Consider the following 14,750-nt stretch of genomic DNA (forward strand, 5'->3'; position numbering starts at 1 on the left):
GGTCCAGTAAGCTACAGTGGACTGGTAGCCTCATTCTCAAGACAATTTCTTGTCCTTTATTATGGTTCTTCTTAGACTGTCCTGAACTTTGCTAGTTGGCATTCCTTCCTGCTTTTGACAACAGCATACTTCAGAAAATTGTTAAAATTTCTATATTCCTATGATTCTATTTCTTTAAATTATATTCTTCAAGTATGTACTGTCAGATGACCAGGACAGAATGCAAGACTCATAGAATACAGGAGAGAGGACATATATTACATTCATATTTGAATTTGGAAGAAGTCTAACGATAATGGTACTCATCTAAAGAGGGCAACTACATTATGCAAAAATAATATTCCATAAACCATAAGACAAACTTAGTTTTATTATAAAAATACATATGCTTTGTATATGAGTCATATAGAATTGACACAACCGATAGAATTTACTATGCTGCATTGAAGTGAATACTTATTGCTTTCTTGCTGAATTTCTGATATTTTTGTTCCTTCATTTATATCTCCATTTGGAAACATTATTTCAATAATATATTAGGAAGTAGAACATACTGTTTTGTAGTAATTTTGGTAATGCCTTTTAAAGCATCCCATCCAGGATAAGAAGACTGTACAAGAACTACATGGCTACCATTACTATCACCTTGATCTAGGAAATCAGGAATTTATTTAGTGTTAGTAGGAAAACATAAGAAAGAAAGTCTTTCCCATCTGCCTACTAATTCAATTCAATTAAATAAAACATTCATTTTATTTATTTTATTTCCATGCACTAGCTGTGCAAGACACGGGCAGGCAGCTTAACAGAAAAAAGAACAATGCGCCCACTTACTAATTTGATTCGATGACCAGGAGTTGCACTGATTTCCCATGTGCATTCTTTCCTGCTTGGGTACTTGTCTGGCCAGTTGGGACTAGTGATGAAGCCACTTGGACTGTGAATCTTCTGTTCACACTCAGCTGTGCCAATAATGATAAAATCAATTAGTGTGGAAATCCAGCCCAGGATTGGGCCAGCAAGGAAGTAGCCTGTTTACACACTATCCTGATGAAAGATTTTCCTCAATAACTAATCATCACTCTAGTCTCCAGTATCATATTCATCCGCTTTGGTAAACCTGTTGCATAATCATAATCATAATCAGAAAATGTTTGTTTTTGGGTTCACATGAAATTGTGTTTACAATGAATTAGATAAATGCCTCCAAGAAAATGAACTATTTTTAACTGCTGGATCTGTAAGTTTAGATTTTAACAGAGCAACATTATTGACAATCAAAGGTATCAACTCTTGGTATGTGCAAAATATTTAATGCAATGCCACAACAAAAATGACTATGTCGTTTTCAGTTATTTTTTTCCTATTAACAGCAACATCATTTATAGCTAATTAGTATCACTAAGCCACTTTATGAAACATGTCTTTACATTTTCTCTCTCTCTTTGTTAAATTATACACTTGAATACTTAAACCATAATTTTAGCTGCTAAAGTAAATTATCTGTCATTTCATCACAGTGAAATGAAGCACTAAGGGGAAAAATATGTAAACAACTACTAGCTTCTGAATTAATTTTTAAAAATGTCATTCAATTAACATGAAATTTCTTTTAGGTCTTACAATTTAAACAACTTCATCTTGGAGGGGACCATCCAATATTGTTAATTTCAAACTTCAAAAACATGTAATATCCTCAGACTGTATTCTATCTATATAATTTATGAAGTGTCACCCTGCACATTCTGGCATAGGCTGGAAATTATTTGTTATGTATTGTGTAATCCATTCTAAAATACAATTAATTCTGTGAAATTTTCCAAGAAATCTCTGGGGAAATACTTTACTATATGGAAAAAACACTTGTTGCACTACAGGGCTGCACAGTAAGGATAAAATGACTGACATTACTGTGCTGTTGGCACATGCTTTCCGACTAGACCTTTGCTTCAACTGTGCCGGGTTTCCATAGGGAGATTTGGATTCTTAACCAAGGAACACAAAAAAAGGGTGAAATTCAGCTCCTTTCAAACAATATAGGGTCATGCAGCAAGACAGTAGTCTTAAAGTCTGGATCCTGTCTTGACAAGGTTTCCTAAATCCCATTATCCCTGTCCTTGCCTTGGTCATATGAAGTGTGGAATCTCCCAGATCTGGCAAATAGTTTAGTTTATAAGACAAAGCCAAGAGGCTCACTGCTAAACTGTATAAGGCACCTGTACTATAGCAGTGGTGAAAGAAAATCCAGCCCCTTTACTAACAGTAAAGATGAACTTTATTAGGGGTGCCTGGATACAGTTCCATTTAAAAAGAGTCCTTTCTTGAAAATATTTACTGTAATGAAGAGAGACTTTGGATATCTAAATTTATTTGCTACCTGTGAGTCACAGGCTACATGCATACTCTGAAAAGCTGTCTCTCTTTTTTCTGAATTACCTTCCATATTTCAAAATAACTGGGCCTATTTCCCAGCCTATTGATTTAACAGAATACTTTACCAAGTTACACATATCATAATCTCATTGGTTTATGCTCATACATGAAAGTAAAAAGAGAAAAAAATCCTACTTGCATATGATTCTGGGCAATGTCATTAACTCTGTGAAATAAAGAGGAAAAAAATGTGACATATGACCATATTTGAATGGAACTGAATGGAACAAGGGTCAATTCAGGGTATTCTGTACTATTCAAATGTGCATACAAAGAAGTGCTATCTACCTGTGGTTCTAGTCAGGCACCCACCACTCTACATGTGCTAATGACTAGTTATGAAACCTGCCTTAGTAATAAATCCAAGTTAAATGGAAAATTCAGGAGCAGACCCACAAAGGAAGAATTAAGACCTGAATAACTATTTCTTGTTCCCATGTAGTTCATATTGGCTCAGGCGATTAAGATAATTACCTATATAAAACCTTGGAATATGGTAAGACTTTAGGACCAAAAACTGGTAGGCTAATATTGAGTTACTAGGATGCTTTTGTGTGTGTGTGTGCTGGGGAGGGGGCAAAACCATGACTTAAAACTCTAAATGGCACAGTATTTTCAAATGTCTTTCTTCTGGTAGGCATTTGAATTTGATACTCCTGGTATTTAAAGTGACATCACTCATGTAGCACATATATGAGATATTTTGGGGAGGGAAATTGAACCAAATGTAAGACATTTAGCAGAAGTTAAGTTTAAATATGGAGATAGTTATAAGGTCTGGTCTGTGAAGACTGAGGGATAATGTAGTGCTTTTCTGGCTGCCAGATGGCATCACAGCAGCTTCTATGTCTGTTATACAAAGTTATTCTAATGCCAACCATATATGAAGTGCAGTACCTTTAGGTAATACAAGGTTTCCAATAGTATGACTTGGATCTTTGAACACTGCATGTATTTTTATTTTTGACATTTGAACAGTTAACATTTATCACTCATTGATATGATTAACTCTACCTGGAAGAACTGCTTTACCCAAACTGCATGAAATTCTAGATGTTGTCAAAAAAAGAACACTTCTTTCATACCTTCCTTGCAATCATGTTTATTTTCATGCAGAACAAATCCATTACGGCACTGACACATGTAGCTTCCCATTGTGTTGACACACTCATGTTGGCACCCGCCATTATCCTTAGAGCACTCATCTTTGTCTAGCAAAGAGATAACCCCATAGATTAGTAAGTAACTTTAAAAACAAAGGATATCAAAGGAGAGTCATTTAGTTGTGGTTAACACTGGCAAAGGGTAAACTAAGTCACAGCTTTCTGTGTTCCCAACATAAAACAAAAAAAAATCAAAAAATTTATACTGTCTTAGTTCTACCCACTCCTTGTTTAGCTTGGAGCCTTGTGCCATGAATTGTTTCCAAGATCATTTGCACTAGGGTGACAACATGTAGTCCTCTTTCATTCCTATGCTGGAGAAGTTTTGAGTAGGGCAAAGGAAACGAAAGAATCTTTTTCCAACTAATCCTAAACATTTATAGCCTATTTTTAAAATAAATTAAAAATTGTGAGTAGTTTGATTAAATGCAAATAATGGCATTTAAGTGGAGGGAAATCCTTCACTGTATTAACCATGTTGTATAGGCAGAGGTTAAACACATTTCCAAGATTTGTGTGTAATCGTTTTTTAAAAATCACTCAGTATAATTACTGTAGTTGATTTTTTTCATTAACTTTGCAGTTATGCTTAGCATTAATAAATATGAACATTTTATAATATTTCAAGACAGAATAAGGCATCATTAGACTATCCTAAAGAAGAAACAATTTATATATTTTAAATTAATCTCCTACAGCAGACCAGTTTATTAAGAAGTAATTCTATAAAAGGGCTTTTAGTGTGCTAGAAGTAAAGGTTAGAATAGGAAATATGAACTTTAAGAAATAGCCAACAAATTCACTACAGGGAAAAAATCCCAACTATATTAGCAGGCAGTCAATTCAGTGAGAGGCATCAGCCACCATATTATGCTGCTTAGCTGTCATTCCATGTCTGGCTTGTCCTTTGAAGTAAAAACCCGGCCTCTGCTCCTGACACATACATATGATGACACATCACTCAGACCTTCCCCACTCCCATAGCACAGAGAACAAAAAGGACACACGGCAGTCACATCAAAGGTCAGGCTGAATTCAAAATTTACACTGTCAATTGATTTTTCTAGTGAGAATTTGTGAGCTCATGGTGGCATACAAATAGCAAATGTTATTTTTGCTTTTGTAATCAAATCAATATTCCCCCTATGGAGATGGGTTTAGGAAAGACATTTTTATCCAAGGATCTGAGTAATTTTTATGAATGCAACTATTTTTCCCATTTTGTAGACTGATAACACGACATAGCACATATATGCTATGTCTTATATTGCCAATTCATGCATTGGCAATATCAGAATATTCCATATACATACAGGCAGTCCCAAAGTTCTAAAGAATATATCAGGATCAATATATCTGCAATTTATGTGTTCTCTACCTATCCTTAACACTTCCATTACACTTTTAATACTTACTATGGAGGCTAAGCGGAGGAGAAAAAAAGCATAGAATAAAGAAAATTTATCTCTAAAAGAGCATCAAACATCAAAATATATAAGAAATCAGAAATTAATAGAGAACTAGCCTCGTAAAATTAATTTTAGAGAAATTCATAATTTGGCAGTCCCATTACCTTAATTGTATCAACAGTGAAAATTACACGTGGTAAGTTGTGAATGACCTATGCAGAATGGGTGAATGGTGAACCATACTTCCTAGTACCATGCTGTCAGCTACCTGCATTTCCTAATTCAGACAGTCAAGCAGTAGATGATTTAAATTTATATTTTAACACACCTTTCCAGGGGCTCTTAAGATGCTTTGGAAAAATACTTCTTCATGAGTTGATGCAGAAATACACTTCATCATTGTTAAAAGGAAAGAGCCAATTTAAAAATTTCTGGTGCTAGAATTACCCACTCTGAAATAGACACATATTTCCTATAAAAATATTTATCTGATGTTTGATTGGTATACTTAAAACCTGATATAGTGAACTTTAGTTGTACTCTAGGTCAACCAGATTTTTGAGGGTTGGTTGGAAATCTAACAATTGTAAGTAAAGTAGTTTAGAAAAAATTAGTTCACATTTGCAATTGACTGGTAAACAGGTTGCTCAGTGACAAACCTATCGGGGCAGGGACTGCCTGAGTCATCCTTTTATTTGGATCTGTTTAGACTACCATACATGAGAAATATAAAAATGTTAAAAAAAAGAACACAAGTTAGTATTGCTGAACTTTTAAACCTACTGTCATTTTATAATGAAAACAATTCCAAACCATAAAATATTTCTAACATTTAAACTTCATTCTAGTGGAAATCTCATGTTGCTAGGTGATATTTGTAAGGAGAGTTATTTTCTTTAGATTTGATAGAACATAATCTGACTTGTGGTAATGGTAAGTAAACAGAAATAAAGTTGAAAGTGAAACCATTCATATTTGAATAGTAGTTTTTTGTAGCCAGTTTTTCCTATTTCTATTGTGCTGGAAAAATAATTTTTAGAGGAAGAAGAATAAAATGAGGAAGAAGAGGAGGAGCATGAAGATTTTATATAGTCATATTGTCTAAGTATCTATTATTTTTCAGTGTTCCAGTTGATAAATGTTTCCTGTCTTCTTCCCTGCATCAAACATTGCTTAATACAAGCGATATCATGTGAAAATTGAGTTATCAAATACACTGCTAGAATATATGTATAGGTTAATCTAAAGCTTAGCTAAAATTCAAAATTGGACAAATCAAAATAGAAATTAAAAGCAGCAGGTAAAAGTCATCATCCCCAGCAAAGTAGTATATAAAATCGTACTGGCATATGCCAAATAGTCAATATGAAAAGACAAAATTTTAGTAAACATCGGAATACTTGGAATTATCCAGACTTTTTAATATCACGCAAAGTTATTTATTTAACTTAATATCATAAAAGATGAGTTCCACAAATATATTCTGAACTTATTATAAAAGATCATCAAACTTGAGGGAAAAAAAAACTATTAGCAAATATAATTCTGTTTTCACTTTCTTTCCTTTTCTCCTCTTAGGACACAAACTACTAATATTTTGAACAATGAAAATCCAAAGAAAGAGAGAAGGAAGGAGGATGCAGAGTTTTAAAAATTTCTCAGAAAGTCTGCATAACAAATTCAATAATTGAGAATTATATCAATGATTCATTTGAAATTTTCTAACATTTTCATACTATAGGCATGGAATTAAAAAAAAAGTTTTTATTAGTAAGAGAAACAAACATTTTATTGAGTAGAAATCAAAACATTTAATTTTTGCAGGTGGAAATTAGCCTCCTTCTTTGGAATGGACATATCTGATTTCCATTCCTTCATGCTAGATGAAGGAAAGGTCCATTATTATGGAAAAAGGAAGTGGCATTTTCCCATCAGAGGCCTGCAGAGTATCCTTGAGTCTATCAGAGGCCATCAGTCTATGAATAATACATACTGGATGGGACTGAAGTGGCAACCTATATTAAGTGTTTGAAAGATTCAAAAATAAAAATATTCTCTTTGCAGAAAGTTTCCTTGTTTGTAGGAAAAAGAAGTAAAGGGTCCACGCACCAGAACAGAAACACATGAGCAGATATACTTACAATAAATGCTAAAATATAAAATAAACAGATCACACACACTCATGCATACACACATACACCCCATGCATGTGTGCATGCATACAAGACACACACAGGTTTCAACACAAAACTGTTGAAAAAATAATCACCTTCAAAAGAGCTCTGGTAAGCTCTACTGAGAGCAACGACAGACAATTTTCTCTTTCTAAAATATGCAAATATTTAAATATCATTAATCATGAAACTTGGAACAGGATTCAGAATCATAGGAGAGCTTTATTTGTGTTTATTTGAAATTAATCACACTAACATTTAAAGTTTTGTTAGAATAATATCAGGTTGAATTTATTCTAAAAATATCTATGACCATTCCATGAAAGAAATGGTGTACAGAAGGAACAATGTAAAGAAATATCTATAAACACTGAAAGGTAGATAAGATGAGGAGCAGGTCAGTTGAAATCACTTGAATACAGAGGTAGAAATATCACACAAATCATTTTATCTGACTCCTATATTTGTTACAGACAGAAATAGACTGGGAATCAAGAAATCTGGGTTTTACTGCATTTCTGCTACTGTGCAGGCCACTGGGTCCATCAGGCAAAGATCACATTCCCATTAAGTTACCTGTGAGGGGGACTGCCATTTAATGAGGTTATCCTTCAAGGCATCATTGAGTCTTTTCACCACTACCAGGTTGCCTAAAGAAGGTGGAATGTCTATGCACAGCTCTCACTGCCTGAAGTTATTTGTTACATTATTCCCAAATAATGAACAGTGTGATTAAATTAAAAGTCCAGTTTCCCAAATGTTGCTGCTTTTACATGCATAAAATCCTACTAATATTTCCTTTAAGTTTAACCTATTTAAAGAAAAATAATTTTGTTCTGAGTAGAATACAGTTAATTTTGCTTAATCACTTAAAATAAGTAAACTATATCATGTATACTTATGCAGATTTGTATACTTGTGTTCAAATATAACATCATATAAAATTAAGTTTGGTTTTACTATCATAAAAGTAAAGTAATTATTGTTAATCTAAAAACAAACTTCATTCATTCCAAGAAAATAACAGTATTATATTGTTGAACCAGATCTCTTCTAGAAAATGCCTATGCCATTATATTCTGAATTACATAAAAAATTTAATAGACAAGTAATTTTACATCATGTTCAAATAGCCTTACTTTTATAGTTGTAATTTCCTTGTTTACTTTGATATTATTTCATTATATTGCTTTATAACATACCCTTAATATCAGAACAATATGATACTAATTTTTATAGAGGAGCTTGTCGATATTCTGCTATATAAACCAATCACTTCTAGATTTTCAAGCTATAGCATTTTTCATGACTAATTTAAGACATTAAATAAGAATTTATGTGATGGTTTCTTACTTTGATGAGCATAGAAGTGACAGAAATCTGTATTAATTATTTTGCTAAGAAGTTCTTAGTGTCATTCTTCCAATTCCATTTCTTAGGTCTATAAAGTGCTTATTTAAAATCAGAGGCTATGTGCAAAAATAAGTAAAATCTCAGTATGATTATTTCATTAAATAATTGTATTTTTTAAAATAATGCTACGGTTTATTTCATTATATTCATTAAAAATCTAAATACATTTCCTTGTGTTTTTTCTTTCTTGATGTATCACTTAGTTGCAAGACAGCTAGAAGTTATTTTTAAATAGCTTTCCTTTACAAAATATATGAAATCACTTATAATAAATATTGTTTGTTTTTTAATTGAATTTCTTGATAATATTTCTGGGAAAAAGTATGCTGAAAAAATAGCTAAACATGGTATATTTCTCATAAATTCATAATCACTTCTAAACTTTTTAGAAAACTGGTTATAAACAGAACCACTTAAGATTAAGTCTCCAGACAGGGTGGGAGGGAGACGCAAGAGGGAGGAGATATGGGGATATATGTATATGTATAGCTGATTCACTTTGTTATACAGCAGAAACTAACACATCATTGTAAAGCAATTATACTCCAATAAAGTTGTTAAAACAAAAAAAGTTTGTCTCCATCAAATGTTTCTGGAATAACATACACAATACAGCAAACATTTATTCAATTGTCTATAAGATATTATAAATTAACTATAAAAATAAAAATTAGAAGCTTTAACTAAATTCAAAACACTTGTACTAATATTATTAATTTGTATTAATATTTATTAACTAATTAATAAATAGATGGATTTAAAAATTTCACTTTCAAAGATCAAAGTCTATTAGGTAATGTTTTCAAATCTAGAAAATATTTGGGGTAAAAGATAGGTAGAAATATGATGTGTGTTTTCCTTTTAAAGTTATTTTTATATTTAAATCAGATGAAAACTGAGAAAAATTGTGGTGAAACTACACTGCACCATCTTTTCACCTTAACACAAACATTCTAGGTATTTTAAAATAGCATCATTCAGATCTGTTCCCACCCACGTGCTTAGCTGTATGCACAGTGCACATATAGCTTTATACCTAGATTTCCATTAATATTTTATCATATACAACTTTTTACACCATGAAATCATTAAACCATCCTTATGGTATGGAAGAGCTCACACAGTGCATTTGAATGTTGTTTAAAATTTCTGTCACTATCACAGTATATTGAAAATCCTTCTTCCAGATTTTGAAATATTTCTTTATGAAAGAGTCCCAAGAATTGAATTTCTGAGCAAACAGATTAGTCATTGTAATAATTCGTGATTCCTATGTTAAATTTATTTCTAAAGAATTTGTCACAATTAATGCAGTAATGCATTTTATCAAATCCCCAAGAGTGAATTTTAACATAAAAAAATCCTTCAATTTTGTTTGTGAAATACAATATCCCCATGGTTTACATGCCTACTTTCTAATAAATATGATGAGTTATTTGACTTTTAACACACAATTACACTTATAGCATTATTAGAACTCTAAAATGATATTTTCAATGTGAATAGAATCTATATATTACAATGGATGATCTTCTGTAAATTATGTTTTGGTAAGATGATCATAATCAGGACATTAAGTAACACTACCATCTCTTTATTGTACAAAACAAATATGTTTTTATCTTCCCTTTTCCTGAGCAAACATCTTCCCCACTAGCAGAAACTCCCAAGAATTTAAATGTGAAATAGATCTAATTACTTATCCAGGACTATAGTATTTTAAATATGAATCTGACAAACTGCCAAGACTTTTCAATGAATCAAAAAGAAAACACTGAATGTTTATACTTAATTATCTTGGACTTTACAAAATAATAATCTAATAAAGAAGTGAAAAGTATATCTATTGTTTTCCAGGTCACAGATATGTTGAACATAACACATAACTAATACTATTTGCAAAAGACGTGATCATCTCTTATGGTTAAGAGAACCCGAGATGAACTGGGGTTAAATACTTTGTGACACTGAACATTTAGAATATTACAGTTTTACTTTGATTATTAAAGAGATAATGTATGCCTGCATAATAGGTTCTCAGAATGATAGCTACAACATGAGAATTTGGGGTTTAATTTTCCCTGAACTTCATTGTTCAGTTTACTTAACAATATTGTTGTCCTAACGACACAGACAAATAACCTGTCTTTAGAATTTGGGAAGTTTTGCCTGAACATAAATATCAGATAATGAATTTTAGATACTCTGGGGAACTTTAAATTTACTTATACTTTGTCACCAGTATATGTAGCATGCCTCTTTTAAAAAAAGTTTTATTAAATAAAATGAGTGATTAAAGTATAGGATCCTGAATATTAATAATATAATAAAATCTATTCACCTTATAATTTTAATTTTTAAAATAAATATTTAGGTGGTTCTAAGATAAGAAGCCGTATCTCTAAACACTGGATCACCTAAAATTTGTAAACTACATAATATTTATAGAATAGTAAAGTCTAAGGAAGTCTTCCTTTCATTGAAATAGTATATTAAAATGCTACTTTGAATAACAAATCTTAAATGAATGCCTGAGAATAATTTTTATTATTTATTTATTTATTTATGTATTTATATTGAGGTATAGTTGATTTACAATGTTGTATTAGTTTCAAGTAAACAACATTGTGATTCAATATTTTTATAGATTATACTCCATTTAAAGTTATTATAAAATATTGGCTATATTCCCTATGCTGTACATTACATCCTTGCAGCTTATTTATTTTATACATAGTAGTTTTTCCCTCTTAATCCCCTCCCCTTATCTTGCCTCTCTCCCCCTTCCCTCTCCTTACTGATAACCACTAGTTTGTTTTCTATATCTGAGAATAACTTTTAAAAGGCAATTAAATCTGAGGGAAGGAAGGGAATGAGAACAAGGGAGCCAAGATCCATTGTATTTTGAATGTTACTTTCATATATGACTTGGACCTCAATGGAACTTGTGAACCATTAATTTCAATTACACTGAAAGCCCCAAACAAACCCCAGGCACTGTAAATCTCATTAATCTTAAATACATGGGGACTGGAATAAATAGACTTTGAATTAACTCAATCTAAATTACCTGAAATTAAAACATAATTGGAATTCAGTTGCTTTACATTGCTTGCCAGTCTTTCAGGCAGAATAGATTGCTATATCTAGCAAGGCTTATTACAATTTTATCTATTTTTGAAGTTTCAGAGTAATATTTTTAAAAGGAACAATTTTGGAATTGGGAAAATAAGGGCATTTCACTGATGTTTCTATCTAGTTTCTTAAAATTTAGGGACTTTTAATCAAATTTCAGCTCTTTAAGAGGGAATTTTTAATGTGAGTTGGTTCAACTAAACATTAAATTCCAAATGTAGACATGTCAACTGCTAAATGTATCTGATAATATATTATTTTTAGTAAAATTATAATTTCCATATTTCTAGGCCTCTTACTGCAATCATTTCTATAATGATGAGGTAAAGTATGATTTTAAATGTCTGCTTAATAAAAAGAATGAAGATATAATAGTAAGAAGAGGAATAATAAACATGTTGCTAAGCAGTAAGAATAAAAAATATGTTGCTAAAATGAGACCACATATTCCAAATACAAAGATAATTTTGAAAAAGTCTGCCACTTTTTGGAAGTCTGGTATCATTATTGCTATCCACTTATAAAGTCACTGTGTGAAAATATTACCATAATAATTTTGTGTTATTTTTACTAGCCTTTGAAATATTTGATGAGCATTTATGTAAGATCTAAGTGTTGGAGAGCTGCATTTCATCAGGGCCATTCTTATTAATATCTTAATTTTAAAAAAGTATTAAACTAGGATAAATGTTCATGCATTCTATGTACCTCCAAGTTCATTTACAGAAAACTGGGAAGAATGGATAGCATACAATTTAAGCCAATCCATCTTTAAAATCTGTAATATACACATGCAGCATGAGAATACTGATACCTGAGAAGAAATGTGCTTTGAAGCCCTTCTTGGATACAGTATTGTCAGATTTGAATTCAATTCTCATATTGTTGAACTGAGATGTGATCACGTCAGGCACTTCAGCACCACAAAATTTGCCATGCAATTTAGGCTCAGAAGAAAGACCACTCCAAATCTCCACATAATCGTATTTGCAAACCTAGAAATAAACATGGTTACTGTAATCACCAGATTTGAGAGCATCAGATGATTGACATTTTTTTTTTTTAATTTGTTATGTTTTTCCCTCTTTACTCCTGTGGTAGTCAAACTGGACTTAACAGGTCCAAAAATCAAGAAAAATTGTCCAAATATGAAGCAGAAGGCATGATACACAGATGAGAGAAGATTTTGCTCCGAATAGCCCCAAGAGATGTATATACAAATGTATGCTTGTATATATGTATTTACAGCATACATGTTTTCCAAAAAATACAGACTTAAGGAAAACTGAGATGAATAATTGTTTAACAAAGCATATGATTGAACTCTGGGCATGATGTGTACTTTGCAATATGTCAACTCAAATTACTGGCTGTGATATTAATTAGGTGGTAAATAAGCAAAATGTTGCTAGGAAAAATGAAATAAGTTTTCTATCTACTTTGTTACAACTGCAACTTTTATTTAGAGAGGGCTCTGACACAAGATGGGATAATGTTACCAAAGCTAAAGTTGTTTGATATTGACTTTCCTTTTAGATATCAGTAAAATGAATAAAACAATGAAGTTATAACTTAACCCAGTATTCTATAAGTCAAGATTTTGCTCATGCCTTTATTTTAAATATTCAAGACTTTAAACTATGAAAATGCACAGAATTTTATTAATAACGTTCCACACAGTAACCTCATCATAAGTTTAAGAATTCCAGGATATGTTACAGAGTTTGTAAAGGGTTCTTCCATGAATAAAGACTGCTACCATGAGAAAAATGCTTTCAAACACAATGCCCCATTTATTTTAAACCATCTACCCTTCTTCCTCATAAACATAAACGTTTATCCTTCTTAAGAACACCTATCAATTAGTGAATCAAAATGCCATTTCTGCCACAACCAACAGCTTTAGGGAAACTGAGAAAGTAGAAGCCATTCAATACTAAGCTCACATTACATTGAAGAACTGGCAGGGAGATTCCCATTTTCAAAACGTGTTGCTCATATGAAAGCTGTTCTAAGATTACTATAAAAATATGTTCTTAATTTTAATATTTCCCCAAATTTAAGGTATTTATTAAAGAAAAATGATGTTTCATGTGGATAAATTATGTAAGAAATATAAATTGCAGTCTTTTCCATCATAAAACTTACATGATGTAAAGAAGATCTCAAAAGGTCCATTGAGCTCTAAAATTGTACAATTCTCTGAAATATCAGTGCATTACACTTCATATTTTAATTTCCTTTAAGGCAACACAAAAGTCTACACTTCTTTTTAACTCAAAACCACAGAAGTGCCTTGACTACTACAAATAGAATTTTTAAAAAATGATTAAAAGAAAGAAGTATAAGTGGGAGGGGAAAAAAGAAGCAAAGATACATACACAAAGACAAAATTACAGTATAAACCCCACAAATATTACCAACAGTTATTGCCCAGGAGCACAGATACATTATATTTCTGTTCTCTCAGTTCTTTATGAGTGTTCCAACAGATATACATCAAAGACAAAATAATTTTTGAGTGAATTTTATCATACTTTTGGATCTCGTTCATTTTAAAATAAACACAGGAAAAGAAAGTTTTTGGGAGGAAGGATGTGGGAGTTAGAGAAAAGAAAAGAAAGTAGCAAAGCTGAAACAGAACAAACATTTATTACATTTTCTCTAGACTTAATGTTGACCGATCACACAAGACACAGTTCTAAAAGTTGTCATCTCTAGGCCTGACATTCCATTTGAATTTGGTGTGTGTGTGTACTAGCACATAGGAATTCTCAAATAAATGATTTCACTTGTTTAAAAGTGATTACCAGACAGAAAACTGGACGTTTACTATGGTAAGCTATAAAGGCAAAGGAAAGATAGTGTCAACTAAATACCTGTTTTATTGAGGTTAAAAAAATTTCTTTCTTCTTCTCTCTCTATCTTTCTCACTTTATCTGTGAACCATAAGCATACTCATAATGAAAAACTACTTATATAATGAAAATATACCCATTTCCACAAGTGAAATATACCAGGTT

At 31.6% G+C, this 14,750-nt stretch overlaps 1 protein-coding gene across 3 annotated transcripts in view; it reads right to left on the minus strand.

Moving 5' to 3' along the window:
* Positions 1 to 14,750, minus strand: part of TLL1 (tolloid like 1) — a 253,162-nt gene that overhangs the window by 36,257 nt on the left and 202,155 nt on the right. For all 3 annotated transcript variants that reach the window (XM_082463627.1, XM_082463626.1, XM_082463628.1), the window contains exons 16-18: positions 12,542 to 12,722; positions 3,519 to 3,644; positions 835 to 962 (exon numbers count right to left, since the gene is read on the minus strand). In XM_082463627.1, the coding sequence (XP_082319753.1) occupies positions 835 to 962; positions 3,519 to 3,644; positions 12,542 to 12,722 (435 nt within the window). The remainder of the gene's footprint in view (positions 1 to 834; positions 963 to 3,518; positions 3,645 to 12,541; positions 12,723 to 14,750) is intronic.

This window comes from Balaenoptera physalus (genome assembly GCF_965194825.1).
Source record: "Balaenoptera physalus genome assembly, chromosome: 5".
Taxonomy (NCBI): domain Eukaryota; kingdom Metazoa; phylum Chordata; class Mammalia; order Artiodactyla; family Balaenopteridae; genus Balaenoptera; species Balaenoptera physalus.